This window comes from Pseudophryne corroboree, chromosome 6, assembly GCF_028390025.1.
Source record: "Pseudophryne corroboree isolate aPseCor3 chromosome 6, aPseCor3.hap2, whole genome shotgun sequence".
NCBI lineage: Eukaryota > Metazoa > Chordata > Amphibia > Anura > Myobatrachidae > Pseudophryne > Pseudophryne corroboree.
The window spans coordinates 319,746,192-319,772,281 of record NC_086449.1 but is presented as its reverse complement, the minus strand read 5'-3'; the positions used below and the strand labels follow the sequence as shown (position 1 = coordinate 319,772,281).

General features: G+C 40.2%; 2 protein-coding genes across 8 annotated transcripts in view; one reads left to right on the top strand and one right to left on the bottom strand.

Moving 5' to 3' along the window:
• The window catches only part of LOC134932145 (dual oxidase 2-like), a 94,298-nt gene extending 86,237 nt beyond the window's left edge, over positions 1 to 8,061 (bottom strand). Inside the window, exon 1 of the mRNA XM_063926272.1 lies at positions 7,936 to 8,061. Coding sequence (XP_063782342.1) covers positions 7,936 to 8,013 — 78 coding nt within the window. The 5' untranslated portion in view covers positions 8,014 to 8,061. The remainder of the gene's footprint in view (positions 1 to 7,935) is intronic.
• Positions 8,062 to 8,090: 29 nt separating this feature from the next.
• Positions 8,091 to 22,807, top strand: DUOXA2 (dual oxidase maturation factor 2). 7 transcript variants are annotated; one of them, XM_063926276.1, is made up of 8 exons: positions 8,092 to 8,247; positions 10,636 to 10,779; positions 11,268 to 11,440; positions 13,260 to 13,317; positions 13,813 to 13,947; positions 17,134 to 17,347; positions 19,252 to 19,466; positions 22,217 to 22,807. In XM_063926276.1, exons 3-8 carry the CDS (start codon positions 11,294 to 11,296, stop codon positions 22,390 to 22,392), a joined length of 945 nt encoding a protein of 314 aa, XP_063782346.1. In that variant the 5' UTR covers positions 8,092 to 8,247; positions 10,636 to 10,779; positions 11,268 to 11,293; the 3' UTR covers positions 22,393 to 22,807. The 7 variants fall into 7 exon arrangements, with proteins under 7 accessions (XP_063782350.1, XP_063782349.1, XP_063782348.1 ...); XM_063926275.1 differs by having other exon boundaries at positions 8,092 to 8,251; XM_063926274.1 differs by having other exon boundaries at positions 8,092 to 8,324.
• The last annotated feature ends 3,283 nt before the right edge of the window (positions 22,808 to 26,090 follow it).

Genomic DNA, 26,090 nt, shown 5'->3' with positions numbered 1-26,090 from the left:
AAGGCCTACATTAGAATGCCTATCCCAAATAGTTTTACCCCTCCAGGTACAGGCAGGTGTAAGTGGCCATCTCACACAAATCTGCATGGTTGCATGTAATGTGAGTGCACCCTCAGTTCATCAAATGTACAATGCCAACTGATGCAACACAGACAGTAAGCTACTTTATCACAATCAGGGCTTCACACTCTTTGTTCTTACCCTGTACTATTTTTGTTAGCAGTGCACTCCTCCTCAGAGCCAGTAACTCTGATCCCTTCTGGCTGTTCTTTCCAGACAAGGGGTCACAGAGTGCAACTGCTATTTACTATGTCACTATCTAATTTTGTGGTATTATGATTATACAGTTTATTTTTTGCACCTGTGCAGTAATTTTGGTGATTTTTATTATATTTTATATTTTGTATTATTTGGTGTTGTTTATCATATTGTAATTCTTCATGTACGTCACAGTGGAGATGTGGTGGTGCCATATAAATAAAAGATAATAAATATAAAAGAAGTGGCGTAGTATTCCCTCTGAATTGGCTATCAGGTCAAGCTCAGTTTAGTACTGGAGACAGGCTCAGATCTTATACTGTACAGCTTCGATTAGTTTATCGATTAGTACTCAGACTTCTACTCTCATTTACAAAATGTAAACTATTATTATTGTAGTTTTAGTGCTAAAATTTGGATTAGTTCAGATTTTATTTTAAAGCTATGGCTTTTATGTAAACCAGAGTTAATGCAAAGAGTTAGGATTAGGACTACCAGGCTAAATTAAAACAGACTAAATTAACATTAACATATTTTAATTTTCTTTTAAATATAGCCCTGGAGTGTTTTGAGGAATTTAGACCTCTTATGGTGCTCTATTTGGAAAATGATTCATACCTCCTCTTGGAATATGTTCTATAAAACCCATTTAGATGTCATTTTATTCCACATAATTTAATAAAGAATAATCTGGCATCGTCTAAGGTCTTAATTTACAACAAAGGAGGTAATTCAGAGTTGATCGTAGCAGCAAATTTGTTAGCAGATGGGGAAAACCATGTGCACTGCAGGTGGGGCAGATATAACATTTGCAGAGAGAGTTAGGTTTGGGTGGGTTATATTGTTTCTGGGCAGGGTAAATACTTGCTGCTTTATTTCTACACTGCAATTTAGATTTCAGATTGAACACACCCCATCCAAATCTAACTCTCTCTCTGCACATGTTATATCTGCCCCCCCACTACAGTGCACATGGTTTTGCCCAACTGCTAACAAATTTGGTGCTGCAATCAACTCAGAATTACCCCCAATATATCCAAAGAATTATCTCCACAAACACTTTTATTACATTGTTATCAGCTAAATGGATCTACATACAGTAGTGAGAAATTAAAGTTATAAAATGTACTCAGTGTATTGTCCTTTTGCCAAAAATAGCTTTTACCCCCTGGCAACCTATTGTTATGCAGATTTGATAGAAACCTATTTAAATATTGCTTAGTGATTGGCTTGCTTACCATAATGGGGCATACAGTTTCTCAACAGCCAGGAAGCCACAGGGTGCCTCACTGACACTAAAAGGTGGATATATTGTCATGTTTTTCACAGCATTATTCCACCTGAGGGTGGGGAAAGGGAATTCTAGACTCCTCTACCTGTAACCATAAAATAAATCCAAACTTCTATTCTCAAAATTCTGTATTTATATCTTTCATAATATGATATTGAAACAAATAAATATAGAAATAATTGCTTTGCTAGATATTTTTAAATTTGCTGTTTTGCGTCCCTTTTATGATAACATGTAATGAGGTGCTTTCTATTTTTGAATACCAAAATAATTAGTGATCCCTAACAATCAGGGTGCAGACTATGAAATAGAGGCTAAGTGACATTTTTACTAGGTAAGAAATGTTCATTAGTACAGGCAAGAGGAGACAAGACAGTGATATACAGTAATCAAATATAAATATGTACAGTATTATAGAGATTCTTGTAATCTGCATACATTAAGCAAATCTTTCATTCATAATTTACTTGTGAAATCCATTGAAGGATGTTCCTCTGATTCTGAAACAACTGTATTTAATTTAAGCACAATATTTTGCAGAAAAAACTCTTTGTACAATGTAACAGTGCCCTCCTGTGTTTAAAAAAAAGTATACATGAAAATCATTGTAATGGGCTTGTAATACAGGCGATTCTTTTAATGAATTAAAATCTCTACACAATCAGTTTTGCAATACTGTACATAATGTGATATTGAAGATCCTTATAACAGTAATGTTTCAGTTGATAAAAAGACTAAATCAAAAGAATCTTAATTCTGCAACACATCAGCAATACAACCAATTAATAACTTATAGTATATAGTTTATCAATCACATTCAGCTCACCTCTACTTGCAAGTCTCAGCACTCACCTCTTCTTTTAAATCTCAGCATGGATATAGTACAGTTAGCCACGCTGATTGAATTGTGTATGTGACATTCTAGAGGAAGTTTCTGACTTGGTAAATACAGTGGCACATGGGTTGGGCTTCATACTCATTTGAATAACATCCTTTATTCTGATCACTTATGATAGACATAGTGTATGGTATGATGATTCATTCATGTAATCTTACTGTCTGTCATCCTTTTAGTTGGAAGTGTGGTATAAAACCAACAGCTACTAGGCCAGTAAACACTTGAGATTCCATCTGAGCTCTTCTAAACTTATCAGCCCTTGACACACTTTAACGCAGGGTACAGGATCCGTGCTTTCAAGGTCAGTTTGTGCATTCCTTTACCAGACATATTATATATATATATATATATATATATATATATATTTTAGATATATTATTCATATCTATTGCTTATTGATTCAGTTTTTGTTATTTTACAGTTTGCTTCTGATAATTTATTAAGTGATTTTTTTTAGCTTACAATTAAACATTAAATGTTTAATTTGATAAAAAGATCATGGATTTTTTTTAAATGTATATATATATATATATATATATATATATATACATACAAAACAAGATCTGAGGGCACTTAATATAGGAAATATTAATGAACACCATTAATCATTATCTAGACAAACAGATAATTTAAAAATTTATTAACAAACTCAGAACAGATTGATTCATTTTGAAAATGCTCAATGACATGGTGAATTCAACACCTTAACAGCTATTATGGATGTAATTCCTTGTTGCTGTGACTTCGACAGTATAACAGAATGTCAATCCGAAGGACCATTCTGTTATACTGTCGAAGTCACAGCAACAAGGAATTACATCCATAATAGCTGTTAAGGTGTTGAATTCACCATGTCATTGAGCATTTTCAAAATGAATCAATCTGGTCTGAGTTTGTTAATACATTTTTAAATTATCTGTTTGTCTAGATAATGATTAATGGTGTTCATTAATATTTCCTATATTTAGCGCCCTCAGATCTTGTTTTGTATTTGTCATTCATTTGGACTTTAGCTAACAGAAAGTCCTTCTAGAGGTGCTGCTTGTGTCACTCTTTAGCGCGATTTGGGAATCTTGTCTGTATATATATATATATATATATATATAAAATTATATATATATATATAATTATATATATATATTTTCACTAAATCAATTTTTAATTACGCTCTTTTTAATTAATAGTCTGATACAATGGATCAGAGTATACAGCAACTGTAATAATATCAATCAACAATTGTGTATTACAATGTGCAAGTAACCAAGAGCTGTATTATGTGCAGTATTATAAATTAAGTATTCATTTATTACAGGAAGTATAATCCTTGTCTTGTCCTGAAGAAGCACTTATTTAGCACTGAGTATTGAACGGTCTTCTTTTACAGTGTGTTTTTCAATGAGTTGTTGAATTGAAAGTTATATTATTATTTCTTTGTTAGCATAGGTTTGTTTCTATGTTAGCATAGGTTTTTTTTCATTATAACATGGTTTTTATTATATATATGCTTTTTCTAATCTATCAAGACAAACAAGCAATGTGTAAGCACATCCTCAAATATATGGGAGTGCAGAAGAGGTACGTTGAGCATTTGTTGAAGGCGAACACCTGAAAAAGGGGTATGACCTTGCAGTAAATGGGGTATGGCCTTACGTCATGCACCCTGTTTTTGTCATTCTGGGGGCATGCCGAGTGCTCCCAAAGCAGTTGGACTGCCCCCAGGATCAACCCTGCACCGGTCAAATGACGAGCAGAGCAGCGGTGATCGAGTGCTACCCCAACCACACACATACTCACACACTCACACTCACACACCAGACAGTGCGGCTAGTGGGTAGGATGGCAGGACAGTGTCCAAAAAGTGTGACTATCCTACAATACCAAAAGCATGATGGTTCATATATGATTCAGGACTCATTGTAATGGGTTATGGGATATACTACTATTTTGCTGTGCTGTCTCGGAAAATGCAAAAACTTTTACTTTTGGCCACAGCGCAGAAACATTGCAGGTTCTGTCCTGAGTATATATGTGACCACTCAGTCAAAAAGCCTGACGGAATGGAAGGATCTGAAGATGACATTTGCTGCCTTTGGTTTTCAGAACTTGATAATTTGCACAGCTTCAATGTTCTCATGCACTGTATGAGTTCAGCATATGGAGCAATTTACCAAGAACAACATATCATAAAAATATCATAAGTAGGGTCAAAATATAAATCATGCCGCAATGTTTTTGCACCATTATTGGGTTAGAATAGCTTGATAAATAGGCCCCATAGATTAGAACTCAATTTTGCAGCACAAACCTAAATCTTAAAATAAATTGCATTTTTTGTTTTTTTGTGTAACATACATCTTAAGATATGTGTTGCTTAAAATACATTATAAGAGTACAGCTGCAGTACAACTTGCTGTCGATGATTGGCGTTTAAAGTGTATAGAAAAAAACCCCTATATATTTTTAAAAATAATAAATGATTTTATTTAAAAAATGTGCACCTCCAAAAATTGAAACCAGCATCAGTGCCTATTGATTACCTAGACTGGACACTTCTATTATGAGGGGGCAAACAGAGTGTAGTCCTCATGCAAAAATCCACAACTTAGCATTAGGCTATGCCAGGCTGGGTTGGTCACATTATAGCATAGTTACATATGATACCCCTTTAATGGCAGGAAATAGTCCTCAGCCTGTTTTGCATGGGCATGAAATCCCCATGCTGATTAGCTCTGGATCTCATCCCAACCCAGAGTCCAATGGGGGTGAGGTAGTGTCAAAGTTAAATAGCCCACAAATTAAATCGCCCACTTTGTGAGTTCTGGTGAAAATTATATTTTATCATTTATTTTAACCTTTTGTCTTTTTTTATTAGTAATGGCTACCTGGTGATCTGATGTATGCCCAATAAAACAAAGCTGATTTTTATGCTTGAGAGTTGGCTTATTCCGACCCATTGTATGAAGGTGTAAATATGCAATAGGCAGTGGCAGAATTATAGCCGGGTGTGATAGTTATGTGCAGGGGTTAAAGTGGGGGGGGGGGTGAAGGGGGGGGAACAAGGTGGAACTGAGTTCCACCACCTGTATTTATAGGTGGAACTAGTTCCACCTCCTCCACAGCCTTGCACAGTTATCCCATGTGTATAAGCGGTACCACTGTGTATCATAATGTGAATAAAGGGCACTACCGAGTAATGTAATGTGAATAAGGGGCACTACTATGTGGTGTAATATGAATCAGGGGTACTACATGCTGTGTAATGGGAATAAAATTGTGCTACTATGTGGTGTAATTTGAATTGGGGGTCCTATTGTGTGACCATGCCCCTTTCTTGTGAGACTGCTGTCCCTTTACAAAGTATGGGAAGTAATGCAAAAATGTATAGTTTGTGGGGGAATAATGAACATCCTAGCACTGGCCCTAGTTCCGTCTAATGGGAGTTGTGTGTGTGTGTGTGTGTGTGTGTGTGTGTGTGTGTGTGTGTGTGGGGGGGGGGGGGGGGGGGGGATTGGTGGCAGGGTAAAGGAGTTCCACCACCTCTCCTGGTCTACTTTAAGCCCTGTTTATGTGGCCCAGTGGTGGTGTCTCTATTCTTCACTGTCTCCTGCAGTGCTTTTCTGAATTGCACAAAGACCTACACATGCAAAGACTATGACTTGCTTCTATGAAGCATAACAATATGCAGTTCCATCTACACATGAACAGGGCATACCATTTCAGGACACCACAGTTATACTGGGAGTCGTCACATCTCCAATAGTGGCTGAAGAGGCATAACTGTGCTGTAATGGGGCTTTTCCACCCGATAATGCTCGAGAGGAAGTGTTGATGGGATTGTGGGCTATGCAGATATGTGCACCAGTTTACAGATGGCTCCTTTGCACCAAGTGTAGGCTGGTACTGTACATACGCACCCTGATGATAATGGGGATAGCAAGTGGGTAAAAACCACTGTATCAGTACCACTTTCATAAATGCAGGGGTGTAACCTGAACTTTGTGGGCCTCAAAGCAACATATTGAAGGGGCCCCTGTTCCAATGCTTCTTGAGAGACACCTCTCAGCAGGAGTTATTAATTTTATGCCCCATAGTTGTGCCCTAGTTCATTATCTGAACCATAGTAGTGCCCTTGTTAATATTATGCCTCTTAGCGGTGCCGTAGTTTATTTTATGAACCATCATAGTTCACTAGTTTACATGATGTCACATTGTAGGGCTGCCAGTGCACATTATGCCACATAGTATCCCCAGTTCACATTATGCTATATAGTGTCACCAGTTCATATTATTCCACATTTCAGTGCCCCTAATCCTAGTCCTAAACCTCTTGCAGCCTGACTCCTTCCCAAGCCTAACTGAGCCCTCCTGTAGCCTAACTCCCCCCTGCAGCACCAAAAACCTTCTGCAGCCTGACTCCCCCCCACAGCCTAACTCTACCCCACAGCCTACCTGAGCCCTCCAACAGCCTACCTGAGCCCTCCCACAGTCCGACTGAGCCCTCCGCAGCCTAACTCCTCAATGCAGCCTAATTCACCCCGACACCTGATATGTCCAGATTAAAAGAAGTGCCAGAACATCAAGTGTATATACTTTATATTATAATCTCATGTCCAAAAATACCTTTGGCAATTATAAAACTGGTTCGTTTAATGTACAGTTTACAGTGGGTCAGAACAGAGGTCACATCTATTGACACTAGAACCCCCGGCAAAGTAGACTCTAAACTTTATGACACCATGCATGCTTGAATCATAACAGCCAACATGTTTTGTGGCAGCTTGGAATGTAATCCTATTGCATTGAATACACTATGACAATAAACCAGTTGAATGGCTAAATTAGGGGTATATACATCAGAGATGTGTGGTGAGGGTAGGCAGGGGAGTCAGAGTCTCACCTGTCATACTCCAGAGTTGTCACTATAAATTATTTTATAATAACACAAAGATGATATTAATCATTTATAAATATTATCTTTGTAGTATTCATATCATCTTTGTGTTATTTTAATAATTTTTATAGTCAGAATTCACCACTCAATCATGTGTGTGTGTGTGTGTGTGTGTGTGTGTGTGTGTATAAATCTGGCTCTGATACTAGCCAGTGCCTCACCAGCCATTGACCTCACCATACAATACCTCACTAATATACAGTAATATACATGACTTCAGTGTGAAGTAGTTAGCTAAGGAAGAGAGGAGGTTGGAAGCTTGAGGGACAGAAAATATGGATCCTGTAACCAGGGGCAGATTGGGATGGAAAACCAGCCTGGGACATTTATGAAAGCAGCCCTAATGTGGGTGGGGGCTGTTGTGGTGTTGGAGTCTGTTGAGGATTGAGGGATTCCTCCTCAAAGGGTTTGATTCTGAGTCAGAAGCAGATGCCTTCCTTGCATCTTTTGTGGTACCCCACTAAAGATAGAGATGAAAGTGTGTAAACATATGTAAATATATATGAAACCTATGCTGATAAAATGTAACTTCCCTACCACAAGGTAGAAGTGAGGTGGTTCAGCCAGCAAAGACTCTAATACTGGACTGTGAGCTTGTAGCAGGGACTCTCCCATCTCTGACAGAACATGGTGTTCTGCCTGTGCTGTGTGTGGAGAGGGGCAGATGACAGTTACAACAGCGCATGCAGTCAATGGGTCATGTGACTGCAAGGCATACATAGGATCCCAGTACTGACAGTTGGGCTCCGAGGGGACTGTTGGAGCAATGCTGTGGTGGCCATTGAGCTGCGCTGCTGAGGGACCTTAATCAGAACAGATCCCCCTGTCTTTGTCCTTGGGAGGCGATCAGTAGGTGAAGTGCGGCCGATGGGGTCACTTCAAGTCATGGCTGTCTGTTGCTGTCCGGAGGCCCATTTCAACAGGCTGTGAGGGACAGAATAAGCTGAGGCTACCCTTATGCTGCACTGACAGGGGAGGAAGGTCCAGATTTATCTGGCCTTGGAGAGTGATAAATTACATGGTAATAAAGTACCAACCAATCAGCTCCTAACTGTCATTTTTCAAACACAGCCTGTAACGTGGCAGTTAGGAGCTGGTTGGTTGGTACTTTACCACCGCGCAATTTAGCACTCTGAAAGGATTGATAAATCTAGGCTGAAGTCAATTTCAGCACCCATGAGGATAGAATAATTCAAAGTGGCTGGACAAGGAGGGAGCTATCTGGAGAATTGAGGTGCTGAGTTAAAGACTGAAAGACTACCATGTTGGGTAGTTACCATGCACAAGCAGCCAGAGAGTTCTGTAATTCCCCAGTGACAAAACTACCCTCTGATATGGTGTATACTCCAAATTACCTGATTGCAGCATACATTTTTAGTCAGAGACAGTTACAGTACATAAGAGCATAAGCTAAGCAGCCAAGTACTTTATGCTAGACAGGAATCATCACACTGCTAGTCTTCTCAGTAGAGTTACTAAGAATAATTTGTCTCAGATACAGTATAGCGCACTGCACTTTCATTACTTCAGACAGGAACCGGTTCTGCCAGTCTGTCAAGCAGATAGCAGCAATATCTATCTCAGTTCCAGCAACAGTGGACAGTAAAACATAGGTTTCAATAGCTCTCAGTGCTTGTGAGAGATAAAATACTTCTAAAATACTGATACAACAGATACTTAATTGTTAGTCTCCTACAGTAAGTGTATTACAAAGGACCTGTTTAACACAACAAGCCAAGGAGATACTGTACATTTGGTGCACCTGAAAGAACGTAGTCAGTGATACTTGCAGAGTAAAGGATTATCATGTAAAAAGATAATAAATGCTGGAATTTCATGTCTGAACTTACAGTACTTTAAGTAATCATAAATTCATAACTCGTGTATGAGAACTGCATATATACTATCAGCTGACTAGTTTGTAAGTATGACATAATATATTTGCAGATATATGATATACGTATATTAATTGAAATATATCTATATATTAATAATTATATAAAATATAGTAAATGATATATATATAACAAAGATTCCTTTTCAATTCACACTATAGTAGCTCCATTTCATATTATGCCACATTAAAGTGCCCCGGTTCGTATTACATAACTTTATAGTGCCCTCCACACTACAATGAGCAGATCTATGACACATTACAGTAGCCTCCAGTTCAAATTATGCCATATTACATGCCCCTTAGCATTATAACATCCACTACACAGTCCTTTCACTGAAAATGTAATGTCACATAATTCAGGTTGGGCAATGGATGAATGGACCAATTACTTAGCTGGCAAATCTATGAAATTAGCATGCAACTTTATAACCTGGGTCCAGACCACTGGCGTAACTATAATGGTTGCAGTGTGTGCAGTGCACACGGCCCCCTGTGGTCCAGAGGGGCCAACACCGTACACCCTGCACCCATTTTTTTTCAATACTTACCATCCAGAGTCCTGTGTCAGCACTGATGGCCATTTTCCTGGGGTTTCGCACTTGCACAGTAGGAGAATCACTGGGTAAATGCCCATCACACCATTTTCCTGTAGACCTGTGCAGGTGCACTAGACTCTGGCACAGCGCAATGGTCTCCTAGTAACCCTAGTGCCCAGAGTCTATTCTGCCCGAGTAGAGAGTAGAGGGCTGCATACAGGCCTCCTCCTCTCTTGATGCACCCCTGGTCGAGGACACTTAAGGCTTAAGGCCCCATAGCAATGGGTGCTCCCTTTGCACCCACTATAGTTATGCCCATGCATGAGAACACCAGGACCAATGCCTACTACCGCTCCAACTGAGAACATCATGACTGCCCCTGGGCCTACCCCTCAAGCAAAGCAGAGAACTGAGGGGGATGAGCACCAGGACCATCTTACAGCTTACTTCCACCCCACTGTAATGTGTAGCTCCACTGATTGCACACCCTGCCAGCAGCAAACTACGTAGTGCACCCTAGATGGCTGCCTTGGATGGTTCCTACATGTGCAGGGTGTACTTCATGTTAATCTTTCTGTGCAGGGTATAGCATACTACTATATGCATGTCAGTTTTCCCATATATGCATTTGGCCCTTGTACGGCTTATCTCCCACAGTGTAACCTTCGTAGTGCACCCAATATGGCTAGCTCATCTGGTACACTTGTGGATGGGATGAAAAATACATGGACCTGACAGTTTTGTTGGGACCCTATTTTAAGCGTTAGGACACTGCAATCACCCCATTTTGTGTTATCTCTTCAGACTATTCCACCCAGAGTAATCCTACACAGTGCGCCTTAGATGGCTGTCTCACCTGGTACCTGTGAGGGTGGAATACACAACCCGCGGAAGTTATAACTCAAACTACCTACACCGATCCTGATTATGCTTACTGTGCACTCCATAGTATGTTTTCTTTTTTTATATCTGTGCAGCTTGTCTATCGTTGTATTACTTAAATCTTCTGTATTGTGTGCATTGTTCTTGATGTCTATAATGTGCCTTTAGTCCTGTTGGAGAAAGTGCGCTATATAAATAAAATTATTATTACTATTATTATTATTATTATTATTATATGAATGAGGGCTGAGGTGATGGAGTGTTTATCATCTGAGAAGAACATTTTTTTCCACCCTTTACAACTATCCAACTAAAACAATTATCTAAATATATCATTTGAAATATGAGGGTAAGCTGCCATTTTTAAGTAAACCTACCTTAGGTTTTATTATAAGGTTCACTATTGTAGATTATAAGCATGTAAATACTCCCAGAATATTTATACAGATTTAGCAGTGTACTTTTGGCATAGCAATAAAGGATATGAAATCTTTGTCATAATCTACTGTATATCAGTCCCATAAATGTGTTTTATAATTACTTTTATGTTTTAGGTAAAATTATTTCCTGGTGAACAAACATGACCTTCTATGATGGTGTATTCCCCTTCTACCCTCATGAAAGACAGACCTGGGTCTTTTGTGTGGATTACATTATCGTGATCATCGTCTTTTTGGTCTTTGCCCTTGCTTTTATTCTGATTATTCCTGGAATAAGAGGCAGAGTGGTGAGTTAGTTGTGACTTTTATATCTCAACTTTTTCTTCTTGGCCCAAGGCATACAATTATGTACAGTTTACTATGTACTACTATCTACTGAGGGGAAAGTGATGTTAGTTATAACTAATGAGGTAAAATGAAATCTATTAATAATGTAGCATTGGACAGGTACGTAGAGTAAGGTCATGTTCAAATAAGTACATTTCAATAAGACATTGATGTATACTGTATTCAGATGCAATTTTCAGGGGGCATCACTGTTAGTACTGGAGAACTAAACTGGTAATAATGATGATGATGATGATGACTATCAGTTACTGGTTGGGGATTTTTACATGTTATAGTAGAGGATTTTTTAAAGTCTTATTGAAATCTAATAGTGAATGCCTATTTAGCTAGCAAAATAAATGCATAAAGCATGGGTATCAGTGTATATGGCATATGCCTGATGTAAACTAGATTAGTATGCTAAACAAAAACATAAATCTGTGCGCAAAAATTAATTAATATTGTGTATGATGCTAAATAGTTATTCACTGCTCCCCAATTGGTACTTCTGAGGTACCAAATAAGAAAGAATAACCCAAAAAAGGTGCGGCTAAGTAAAGAATATGTCCAAAGTTATCAAATATTATCACAGCCAATTGATTAACACAATAAAACATATATAAATCCCAATTAGAATGGGAATAAAACATCTATAATTAAAACTACCTGCACTGATCACCTACATCAGTGATGGCTAATCTTGACACTCCAGCTGTTGTTGAACTACACATCCCAGCATGCCTTGCATCAGTTTTAGCATGGCCATATAACAAAACTGTAGCATGGCATGCTGGGATATGTAGTTCAACAACAGCTGGAGTGTCAAGGTTAGCCATCACGGACCTACATCATGCTATAATTCATATTAGGGACCGTGCTCCCATATACTGTCCAGAAGATATTTGCAGTATATAGAGAGTGTATTGGAAATGTTTCTCAGCTCCTGATCTATAGAGCTCAAATTGAAACCCAGCTTATATCCAGATATGAGCGCTACTGATTTAATGAAACGCACCTCCTTGGTGATATTCACCTTTTTGTGGTTAGATGAATATGTTACTTGCAGAGAATTGTACACTTGTATTTGGCCATAATTGCATTTTTTCTTTTTTATGAACACAATTTCCACTTGCGATTTGGTGAACAATTATCTGCGCCTATGTCTACAATAATGCAGAAGAGACATTTAGTGCTGTAGATGGTTATGCTGTGCTCCAAGCATTCACTGGTTCTGGTATGAATGGTTGACCATGTTAAGGTCGACATTCATTAGGTCGAACACTATTGGTCAACTTAGACATGGTCGACATGGACTAATAGTCGACACATGAAAATAGTCGAAACGGGACAGGTTGACACATGAAAAGGTCGACATGGATTTTGTAACTGTTTTTGGTGTCATTTTTTCCATAACATGACCAGGAACCCCAATTAATGTACTGTTTTGTGTCCAATAGTGGTCAACCTAATGAATGTCGACCTTAACATGGTCGACCATCCAAACGGTTACCACATTCATTAAGACGAGGACATTTGCATTCCCTTCTATTACATTTTCTAAAAAACGTTACTTCAATATTTTTGCTGCCTATTTTGGCAACAGGGAGCCTAGGAGTTAACCAAGAAAATAAACACGTTTTATAGCATTAAACCAATGTCATGTTGTAAGTCCGTTGCTTGCTTAGAAACTAAAATATATATGCACACCTGATCTCATTACTGTTTTATATCAATGTAAATATGCACTAAATAAAAAGAAGCAATCTTTTTTGTTCACAGAGAATATCCTGGGCATGCAGAGTTATAATAAGCCTGTTTATAGGAGCTGTAACCGTTGGTAAGCAATTTACTGGTTTCCTGGACACTAAAATACATATCATATAGACCTCCACCGTGATATTGAGTCTAGACTGTATTGTGACAGATTGGTAATCTTTTCCAAAGCAAGCAAAAATGAATTGCCATTGCATAGTACAGTATATAATGTATGGGATAATGTATCCTCTATAGTAACTTATTTGGATAATAGAAGTTAGAGAAGAGTTCCATGGTCATTTAAAGATACAAGGCTCCAATTATATAAGGTCCGTAGTAAGCATAGGTTACCTTTAGTATGAATAATTGTTTACAAGTTATCTTAATGAACCCTGAAGTGATGACATCAGAATTCAATAATTATAACTAATGACATCATAACTATTTGTATACATTTAACAGACAATTATACAAGAGATCCTAATATTAATACAGTATATAATTTATGTATAAACAGTAAAAGCTATTCTATATTAAAAAAAGCACTATTTTTGTCTCTTTTCACTAATATTTGCAGCTGTGAACTTCACTACTGACTGGGAGGTTGGATCAGTTGATACTACCACTACATACAAATCGTTCAGTGATGTCACGGTGAATGCTAGCATTGGAGTACAAGTTGGGTTTAATGGTGTCAATATAACTTTAAAAGGTGAGACCAGGCACATCATAGAATGTATTTACTTCACAAACATACATTAATATTAAAGTAAAATATAAGTATATAAAATAATAATTGGTTCTTTCATGTGATTAAATAGAAAGCATAGTGATAATCTAATTTATGATGGCTACATACACACACAAAGGGCGGTATCCTATTAGCCGCGATAACGCGATCCGTGAATACGGCAACATTTATTGCACCTTTCTCCTGAAAAATCTGCTTATCACAGCCTGCACGTTTCTGTTTTTTCACACCTATCCTATTCCAAAATGGTTAAAACGGGATTTACACAATAATTCTAGCCAGCAAAAGCAGAGATAAGTATAGGAGAAAATGGGAAAATCTGCTTGTACCCCCCAAAACCCCAAACTAATATAGGAGACCTTTATAGAAGTCTATTAGTGGCCAAACTAAAACTATTTGATGTAATTAAATTAGGTTGAATAGCTGCTATATGAATCTTTTTTTTAAGCATTATTTTTTACTGTAAAAAGTGCTCTCATTAGATTTGGGGTACAAAAAAATGGGTATAAGTATAAATTTGGGTCATTTTAGGAGAGTGGAAATGGACCGATTACTCCCACCTGCAAGCATGAAAACCCTTGTCCCACTCATAAAGTACTCCAACATACCTGTCCCATACCTTGTAACCCAATTTCCATTATTTTGCAGTTTTGTACCCCAAAATGTCATTATTGGCCAATAAAAAATAATTAAAAACTTGTAAGGGCCTAATTAGTTATTGAGGGAGGTGACTCAGGGGTTCTAAACCAAATACCTACATTTTTACCTTAAAATAGGGATTATGCACTACTGTACTTATTACTTGCTCAGAGATGGTGTAGAGAAATCCACGATAAACCCTAGGGAGACTTATCGCCGATTACTTATCACCGCTACTAGGATACTGAATTATCACATTTGCGATAATTTATCACAAAACCACGTTATCGTTACAAATAGGATACTGCCCTGAGAGGGAAAATTGGACAGATGTGTGATCAACTTCTTCCTAGTAACTTATTTGGATAATAGAAGCTAGAGAAGAGTACCATGGTCATTTTAAGACACAATGACCAGATTTTCTATTTTGCTCAATAACATATGATAGGAACAGGTTCTCATCTGTTAATCTGCCATACAGTACATATCATAGTATTGAGTAAATTTGGATGAAACTAATCGTATTGGTTACCATATTTCGGGTTATCTGTGTGAAACGTTTGATTTCTTAAATAATGATGGCTATACATGTTACCTTGGATGTTTTACATGTTCGCTGAGCAATCAATTTTGCCTAACACATGAAGAACGGCCTTAAAGTAGACAGTGGCGTCACAATGTGGGTGCGGGGGGTGCAGCCCACACCCGGGTGTCACCTGTCGAGGGGTGACAACAAAATGCCGGCTCCTGCTCAGTGACAGGAGACGGTGCTGCACTGTAAAAATACATGCAGCACCTGGCTCCTGTCTCTGTGTAGGATCTGGCACTGCATTCCGCATTCGGCCTGCGCGCGAGAGACCTGCCGCTGCTTCACCCGCGGTGTGAGAGTCAGACACCGGCAGTGCCATGTACTCAGATGCAGGCACTCAAAGTGAGAGACTCACAGTGTCAGGAGCCCCAGGCTACAGGCTTAGGAGGGGGGAGGGACAGAGTGGACATGTATGAGGCATAGAGACACTCCCCAGGGGGGCAGCCAACATCTTCATAACCCCCTGGAGTGCCAAAACCAGGGGTCCACCCGCGAGGCCACACCCCCTCGTGTTAGACCACGCCACATTTTGCGGCCTCCCACACCGGGGGTCACCAGGGGCAGTGACGACCCTGAAAGTAGAACAAAATGGGTTGCATCTATTTAGAAAAAGAACACATATTGTAAGAGATTAGCCCAAAGGTTCTCAACTCGTCCTCAGTACCACCAACAGGTCGTGTTTTGTGGATTTCTTTATTTGTGCACAGGTGAGTTAATCTGTTTTGTTGTTTCAGTAACTTCCCATCTGCTTCCACAGACAGAAATCCTCAAAACAAGACCTCTTGGGAAAACTTAAGGGTTGATGTTGAGAACCAGTGGATTAGATGGGTTGGGTATGGGTGACCGGCGTTTGGGATCCAGCCTGTCACCATACTGATGCTGGGATACTGGGGTTAAGAATGCTGGTTGGTGGGCGAGCACAAGGAAGCCACTTGTGGGCTTGCCACAGGTTCTATGGGTGTTGTTGACACCCATGAGTGGGAATAGTCCCTGTTAGTTGGCATGCCAACTGTTGGGATTTTGAGGGGGTGGGATGCAGAGAGAGAGGTGTAACTAGGGTGTTTGGAGCCCAGGGAAAGATTAAGAGTGGCGCCCCCCACAGTACACACAGTGCCAGATACACATTGCCTTACACTGCCAGATATACATTACCCCACAGTGCCAGATACACATTACTCCACAGTGCCAGATACAAATTACCCCAAAGTGCCAGATACATATTACCCCACAGTGCCAGATACACATTGCCCCACAGTGCCAGATACACATTTCCCCACAGAGATACACATTGTTCCCCCGCTTTCCGCCCCACTCACTACTCACCGTTGCCCACTGCTATCTGCTATCTACTATGTGGGGGGAGGAGAGCGCAGTGCCTCTCCAGCCCCTCAATGCACCATAAAGTCTGGTCTGCGGCGGTCTGCCGCATGTATGTTGGCACCAGTTCATTAGCCAATCAGAGCTTGCGAACCGGCAGCCAATCAGGAGCCGGTCTGCGAGCACTGATTGGCTAACAAACTAAACCAATGAGACTCGCTCCACCACCACCGGAGACCAGACACTGAGAACATTGAGGGGCAGGAGAGGCGCTGCGCTCTCCTCCCCTCACATAGCAGCGGGATGGGGGATGGCAACAGTAGCGGGGGCGAGTGGGCATGATGCCCTGTCCGCTGGCGGTGCCCCCCTCTGCTGGGCCTGCCAAGGCACCCAGGGCATGTGCCCTGCTCAATACCCCTTAGTTACGCCTCTGGATGCAGGCGTCGGTATTGTGAACGGAGATCTCCTGACCGGCGGTCACATAACTACATCCCGATTAGACAATGTGGTAAGTTTAGTAAGATCAACTGGCAAATCATATAAAAAATGTAACTTAATTATCCCACAGATTTTCAAAATGTTTATATTTGTGTTTCCAAAAGGAAATCCCATTCATCAGATTAATGAAACAATTGACTACAATGAGCAGTTTCTCTGGAGTTTTGGATCAAATTTCAATGAGTATTACAATGATGGTCTAAAAAAAGGACTCCCTAACCCTATTCTGTACGTGGCAGAAAAGTTCACGCAGTATGACCCATGTGGCTTATTTGCCCAATACAGAATATCTGGTCATTACGCATCAGCCTGTATGTGGTAAGTAACATTAGCAAGTTGATGTTAGATTGTACAAAATGTAATCAATTATTTCATGTAGAATGTTTATATGCAGCACAATTAAGTTATTTTATTAAGTTTTCTATTTAAATTTCTGCAGTGCTCCCTTATACTATAGGAAGTTTCATAAAACACAGTACAGATTTTAGGTGATTGCTTATAATTTATCATTATTGTCATGTTACGTCTTTGTAACAGGAAAAAAATGATACAGTAGGTTTCACTGCACACATCAGCTAATGTAATAATTGTGAATAAAATAAATAAATGTATTAATGAAAAAGTATTGAACATATATAACTGTATATATATATAAAATTTTATATATATAAATATACATATGTATTTATATATATACAGTATATATATATATATATATATATATACACACAATCCAAATGGCCGGCACCCTACTGACATCAGCCGTGGTGCACATTAATAAATAAATACCATATTCCAATTGATAGCACTCGTCGGACTTTCCAAAATAAAACGAATGGAGACAAGTTTCCTCTGCAACCTTTCAGGCTTAAATGCCCTTGTCAGGCAACGTGTACAGACAAAATATACATTATATAGATATAAGAACATCTCTCCCGGAAATGTAATTATACTAAAAGCATATCACATAAAAACTGTATATACGAAAACATGTAAAACTGGATTATAGACCAAATTGCTCACCACAAACTGTAATAAATAAATATCCTCATTGGCACATAGCTGCTAGTACCCAGCAATGGATATACATATATTGTCTGCTTAGTTATGATTATTAAATATTAGTTCATCCAATCTAATTGGGAATAATAAACTTAATAGGAAATTTTCCAGAGGAAATTATAGAGACCAACACAAGTAAGTTTAATATGCAAATAGGGAAAGTGTCACAGAAGCAGATAGGAAAAATAAGTAAGGCACCCTGGAGTGATGTTTCTATATTGATATATTGTAAGTACACACACACACACACACACACACACACACACACACATACGCACGCACGCACGCACGCACGCACACACACACATATATACTCAATACTTTTTTTTTATCACTAAATGTATTTTTTTTTATTTACAGTTGTTTTGGAGGTGTGTAGCAGCTTTCACATTTGGTCTTGGTGGGATAATTATTAGTGCTTGCCAGTGCCATTATTTTGTCTTGTTACTTCTTTGTAAAACAGAATTTACTGTAGTTGACTGTATGAAATAACAATGAGTTAGCACCACCAGATTATTTTTATTTATTTATTGTACTTTATGTGTAAGTCTTATATTTTAGGAGTTCTAAGAATTAAGCATAAGTCACTTATGCAATAATGAAACATAGCCTGCTCTGTCTTCTAGATTAATATCTTTATTAAATATCAGCATAACAGCACATATTTAAAGTAGCAACAAGGGAATGTAACATAATGACATAATAAAAAGAAAAAAGAATAAAAAGAAACTGCGAAGGAAAAACATGAAAAAATAAATCCATTGAATGACTCCCTCACCAGGTTGCCTGGTTTATATATTGTTCTTGCTGATGAGTATTCTTCACATGATTCATCTTACTGATAAGTCAAAGTCAGCCGAATATATGTGCAAACAGATACCTAAAGCCTGCACTTAGAGGACTTCTTGGAGGGGCCTGACAGGGACACGGCTTGATTAGGCCATGCCCCTGCATTACCAGGGCCTATACATGCTCTCTATGGCCCTGAATCAGGTGCCTGCACCACCTCCACATTCCCCACTCAGAAGAGGCTCCACCCTGCTTCATTCTTTGGACAAGAAGCTGAAAGTGGAAGATATACTGACTTGAGAAATAATCTGTGTTGTATACTGATGCTTAATAAACATAATTAACTCTACACATTGTGCTTTGCATTGCAGGGTGGCATTTTGCTCTTGGATAATCAGCAATATCCTATTCTCTATGCCTGTTTTCATATATGGAGCATATATGATTCTAGTAACTGCAGCTTTCATCATTCTCTCACTAATTTCATATTCAACTGTGAGAAATGCAACATTTTGTAATATACAGCTTGGATCAGAGTCTCTGAAAACACAATATGGAGCATCTTTCTGGCTGAGTCTGGCAACAGGTGAGTTAAATACAGTACTAATTTATATTTTTAGCATCTACCTAAGAAGAAAGAAAGTTTCAAGCTTATTATTTCTTTTTGATCAAATGATTAGTTTTATCCTCTATAGAGGAATGACAAAAACCAGAAAGACTTCAGTGACAAACTGATCAGGGCTGGTAAGAGGGCAATTTAGCCTTAGGCCACTCCTACTCCTGTTCTAGAGCTGTGACATTGTATATACAGTAGCATCCATGGACCTCATTATGAAGTACAAGAAATGCCAGCTACAAGGTGAACCATAGGAAAACCATATAATGCTTAGTGCTTCATAACAATAGTGAAAAAGAATATTTAAAGCAAATGTTATGAAAAATTTGGCATAATTATAGTTATCCTGATGAAAGATATGCACATGTCTCTTCTCCTCTTACAGTTCACAGTTCCTGCTGGCTGCCTGACACCTAGACATAGTACAGTATATCGGGGGTCATTCCTAGTTGTTCGCTCGCTAGCAGTTTTTAGCAGCCGTGCAAACGCTATGCCGTCTCCCACTGGGAGTGTATTTTAGCTTAGCAGAAGTGCGAACAAAAGGATCGCAGAGCGGTGGCAAAAAAATTTTGTGCAGTTTTAGAGTAGCTCAATACCTACAGAGTGCTTGCGATGACTGTTCAGTTCCTGTTTTGACGTCACAAACACGCCCTGCGTTCGCCCAGCCACGCCTGCGTTTTTCCTGGCACGCCTGCGTTTTTTCAAACACTCCCTGAAAACGGTCAGTTGACACCCAGAAATGCCCACTTCATGTCAATCACTCTGCGGCCAGCAGTGCGACTGAAAAGCTTTGCTAGACCTTGTGATAAACAACATAGTTTGTTGTAAAATTACTTCGCGCGTGCACATTGCACCACATACGCATGCGCAGAAGTGCCGTTTTTTGCCTCATCGCTGCACAGCGAACGAAAGCAGCTAGCGATCAACTCGGAATGACCTCCATCATCTCTCCCAGGACAACAGCACAGTAGAAACACAATATCAGAATGCCCCCCTTCCCCCGCCCTTGCATGCTCAGCCTTCCTGCTAACTTCTAAAAACCCCTCTACTATTAAATTGTTAACTGGAAGACACCTGTCCATTTGCTGCCCTCTGTCTGCTAAATGTCCACTTACTTTTATTACCAGACTTACTGCCTGCACAATGGTGACCACTATGAGGAAGTCAGCACACAGACATAATAGAGGTCCCCACAGTTACTCTGCATGTCACCCCTGTGTTGCTACGCAGATGAGGGTAGTCTGTCAGCTGACAATTAAAAGAGATTGGGGTCACCAGGCAACTCTATCTGTATTGGTCCCTCAGCCCTACTGGAAAGCCCTCTTATCTTTTATCAAGATAATCTAAATAAAAGATGGTAAAAAAGAAAGAGGGAGAAAGAGTAAAGTAGTGGGAAAGAGAAAGGGGAAAAGGTGAAGAGATATGAAATGGAAATATATTGAAAAAGGGGGACAGTGAGAATTGGGGAGGGGACACACCGGGCAACTTTTCCTGCATTGTCCCCACAGTACTACTGGAGAGCTGTCTGATCTTTCTATCAATGGAATTATTATAAAAAAGAACATATAGTAATCAGGGAAATGGGGGCAGGGGGATGGAAGAAAGAGAAGGGAGAGTGAGAGAGAGAGAGAGAGAGAGAGAGAGAGAGAGAGAGAGATGTTAATTAGCATCCATTTTCTCCTTGTTTTTAATAAAATCATTGTTCTTGTTTATCTGGCGAGCAATCAGTGTCTGATCATCTTTCATAAAACCTTATAATGGATATCACTTAAATAATTTACATTTCTTTGTAATTTAATTGTACATTAGACTTTATAAGTTTTATGCTGAACACCAGTATTTCTGGGTTGCAGTAAACATTCTGGCTCTCGGGATCCCGGCATTCAGGATACTGATGCTGAAATCTCGACAGCTAACAATACCGGCAACCGGAATCCCAGTGCAACAGGGCTATTCCCACTCATGGATGTCCATGACACCCATAGAGAGGGAATAGATCCTGTGGCAAGTGCAGCGAGCCACCAAACCCGCAGCATGGTGAGTACAGCGAGCCCACAAGGGGACTCATAGCCCTCGCCCTGCTGCTGGCATTCTGACGGACGTCTGCCACTAAATAGTATGTATCACATATTACTTAACGCTAACATGCATTTTATTGTTTCCATTTAACAACAGTTGAGTTATTGTAGCATCACTGGTGTCTATAATGGGTGCAGTGTGTGCGGTGCACATGGGCCCCTGAGTCCAGAGGGGGCCCCCACCGCACACACTGCACCCATTTTTAAAATACTCACCCCTCCGAAGTCTAGCTCCGGCATCCGCAGCGCTGTTAGAACACAGTGAAAATGGCTCAACGGCCATTTTCACGAAGTTCTGCACATGCGCAGTAGAGAAATATCAGGGAAAATGGCCACTGCGCCATTTTCCCAGAGATCTGTGCATGCGCAGTAAAGCCTGAGCCCTCTAGTGCTCAGACTCTACAGTGCTCCGGGCAGAGAACAGGGGGCCCGAACGGAGGAGGCTGAACACGGGCCTCCTCCTCTCTTAAAACGCCCCTGCGTAGCATGTTATGTACTTTGTAATAACTTTACTGCCTTCTGTGGATTAACGTAATTTTGGCTTGTTCAAATTGCAATACCTCTTTCCTCTTTTTCTTTCCTGTGTGGCTATGGAGAATATTTAGAACTATTTTCACAATGCCATGATGTTTGTCATTTCAGGTCTGATTTGCTTTATCATTGGGATAACATTACTTCTTTTACACTGGTGTGTTCCTGAAAAACTGAAGCTCATTTTCAACACCATTGAAGAAGATGAAGAAGATGAAGAAGATTCAGCAACAGAACAATATATTAATCAACATTGCTACACAAATGGTGCATTTCAAAATGTATAAGTGCAAATCAAATTCGTGGACATGTTAATAAGCTTTATTAGAGAATGGACTCTTCACAAAGTCATGTTGGATGTGTGGACAATATAATATTTTCAAAATGCCTATATTAGGTATGAGGCATGAACGATAACAACTGCAACATATAGAAGAACAACAGGTGTTAATCAGTCAGCTTCAATCAATTGTAATCAAAAAGTATTTTGGTTTTTGTTTATAAAGTAAAAAAAAGAGTTTCGGGTCTGAGCAGGCATGAAGATAAAGTCAGACATTGAATCCCATCTGGCTATGAAAGATGATTAATATTAGAGAAATGTATGAAATAATGAAATACCTTGGCCTACTCAACAAAATGGAGCCATATATGTACTGTATTTATGAGACTCGTGTATGTCATAATTAAATATTATAATTCCCATTGGAATGAGATTCTATATATACATAATAAAACTGTAAGGGTTGTGTCTGTACATAGCAATTTTTTGGGAGAAATATACTTCTAGGGACTATTTATGAACTATAAAAATGAATTTTTTTTCCGGAATCTGTGTCTGTCTGTTTGTTCAATCAATCCGGCATCACGCAAAAACTACTGGATGAATTTGGGTTGTGTTTTCACTATTGTATAGCTTAGTAACCTAGAATGAAACTGAGGTATGTATGATCTACAGATGGAGTCTCCATTATTCAGGCTCCATCTGTGGCTAGGAGCGCCTGACTGGTCGCACCTAGTCACAGTGAGCGTCTCTGTCTGGACGGGCGCACGTGCCCAGACAGAGTCGCTTACAATGGGAAGCGGCTCGTGCACTACCGGCGTGACTAGGCGGACGGATCGCCTAGTCACGCCGGGAGTGCACACCTGCGACTAGGTAGGGTTAAATGACGGAGGCTCCATCTGTAGATGTGACTTCAGTGATTGGATCAATAAAGTAAAAAACAGATGCTTGATTCTTGGCACATGCAGTGTGCAGGCTCCTTAGGTACCAAATGACTATATATATATATATATATATATATGCTCCAAATGTCCGACACTTGAGCTGATTAATGGAAGAAAAGCAGATAATAGTCCTATGCTTTCATTGGCTGGTATTTATATATATTAGAGATGAGCAGGTTCGGTTCTCAGAGAACCAAACTCTACCGAACTTTATGTCTCGAGCCCGGATCCGAGTCAGGCTCAGGTTTTCCCGCCTGACTCGGAAACCTGAACGCGGCAAAACGTCATCATCCCGCTGTTGGATTCTCGCGGGATTTGGATTCCATATAAGGAGCCGCGCGTCGTGGCCATTTTCACTCCAGTCTCGGAGAGTGTAGTGAGAGGACATGTCTCCGTCCTCCATTGTCTGTGTGGGGGCGGGAAAGTGGGCTGGCAAGTCTTGTGCTGTGTTGTGCTGCTCAGTCCAGTCCAGTGTAGTCACAGTGTATTGTGGTGCATCAGTCCAGGCAGTCACAGTCACAAGTCTCTTACAGTATTGTTGTGTTGTGCTGCATCAGACCAATGTTAGTGTCCTGTCCATCAGTCATTCAAGTGACGATATACGCTGCTGCTATATGTCCACTGCTGCCGTATAATAATAATAACAACAACCACAAGTCTCTTACAGTATTGTTGTGTTGTGCTGCATCAAACCAGTGGTAGTGTCCTGTCTCATCAGTCATTCCAGTGACGATCTACGCTGCTGCTATATGTCCACTGCTGCCGTATAATAATAATAACAACAACCACAAGTCTCTTACAGTATTGTTGTGTTGTGCTACATCAGACCAGTGGTAGTGTCCTGTCTCATCAGTCATTCCAGTGACGATATACGCTGCTGCTATATGTCCACAGCTGCCATATAATAATAATAATAATAATAACAACAACCACAAGTCCCTTACAGTATTGTTGTGTTGTGCTGCATCAGACCAGTGGTCATTCCAGTCCTTCCTGTGCCGCATATTGGTGGTCATTCCGAGTTGATCGCTAGCTGCATTCGTTTGAGGTGCAGTGATGAGGCAAAAAACCCTGGCACTTCTGCGCATGTGTATGCGGCGCAATGCACATGCGCGAACTACTATTACATCGAAAGATGTAGTTTCACACAAGGTCTAGCAAAGCTTTTCAGTCGCACTGCTGGCCGCATAGTGATTGACATGAAGTGGGCATTTCTGGGTGTCAACTGTCCATTTTCAGGGAGTGTTTGAAAAAATGCAGGCGTGGCAGGAAAAACGCAGGCGTGGCTGGCGAACGCAGGGCCTGTTTGTGACATCAAAACAGGAACTGAACAGTCTGAAGTCATCGCAAGCGCTGAATAGGTATTGAGCTACTCTAAAATTGCACAATTTTTTTTTGCTGCCGCTCTGCGATCCTTTCGTTTGCACTTCTGCTAAGCTAAAATACACTCCCATTGGGAGGCATCCTAGCGTGTGCACAGTTGCTAAAAACTGCTAGCGAGCGAACAATTTGGAATGACCACAGAAATTTTGAAGATAAAATAGGGAAAGATCAAGAAGAACCGTTTCCTCCTTGTGCTGAAGCTGCTGCCACTAGCCATGACATAGACGAAATGCCATCAACGTAGTCTGCCAAGGCCGATGCCCAATGTGATAGTAGAGGGCATGTGAAATCCAAAAAGCCAAAATTCAGTAAAAAGAACCAAAAAAAGAATTTTAAATCATCTGAGGAGAAACGTAAACTTGCCAATATGCCATTTACGACACGGAGTGGCAAGGAACGGCTGAGGCCCTGGCCTATGTTCATGGCTAGTTGTTCAGCTTCACATGATGATGGAAGCCCTCATCCTCCAGCTAGAAAAATGAAAAGACTTAAGCTGGCAAAAGCACAGCAAAGAACTGTGCGTTCTTCTAAATCACAAATCCCCAAGGAGAGTCCAATTGTGTCGGTTGCGATGCCTGACCTTCCCAACACTGGACGGGAAGAGGTGGCTCCTTCCACCATTTGCACGCCCCCTGCAAGTGCTGGAAGGAGCACCCACAGTCCAGTTCCTGATATTCAAATTGAAGATGTCACTGTTGAAGTACACCAGGATGAGGATATGGGTGTTGCTGGCGCTGAGGAGGAAATTGACAAGGAGGATTCTGATGGTGAGGTGGTTTGTTTAAGTCAGACACCCAGGGAGACACCTGTTGTCCGTGGGATGATTAAGGCCATTGACATGCCTGGTCAAAATTCCAAAAAATCACCTCTTTGGTGTGGAATTTTTTCAACAGAAATGCGGACAACAGGTGTCAAGCCGTGTGTTGCCTTTGTCAAGCTGTAATAGGTAGGGGTAAGGATGTTAACCACCTAGTAACATCCTCCCTTATACGTCACCAGGAGCGCATTCATCAGAAGTCATTGACAAGTTCAAAAACTTTGGGTGACAGCGGAAGCAGTCCACTGACAACTAAATCCCTTCTTCCTCTTGTACCCAAGCTCCTGCAAACCAGCCCACCAACTCCCTCAATGTCAATTTCCTCTTTAGACAGGAATGCCAATAATCCTGCATGTCACTGGCAAGTCTGACGAGTCCTGTCCTAACTGGGATTCCTCCAATGGAACCGTGAGTGTAACGCCTACTGCTGCTGGCGCTGCTGCTGTTGCTGCTGGGAGTCGATCGTCATCCCAGAGGTGAAGTTGGAAGACCACTTGTACTACTTTCAGTAAGCAATTGACTGTCCAACAGTCCTTTGCGAGGAAGATGAAATATCACAGC

What these genes read in the sequence shown, in the direction of transcription:
- DUOXA2 (XM_063926280.1), top strand. Translation starts at nt 11,294, where the DNA reads ATGACCTTCTATGATGGTGTATTCCCCTTCTACCCTCATGAAAGACAG. An exon ending in TGTCAATATAACTTTAAAAG is followed by an intron (nt 13,948 to 17,133) that starts GTGAGACCAGGC and finishes TGTTTCCAAAAG; the next exon opens with GAAATCCCATTCATCAGATT. An exon ending in TACGCATCAGCCTGTATGTG is followed by an intron (nt 17,348 to 19,251) that starts GTAAGTAACATT and finishes TTTGCATTGCAG; the next exon opens with GGTGGCATTTTGCTCTTGGA.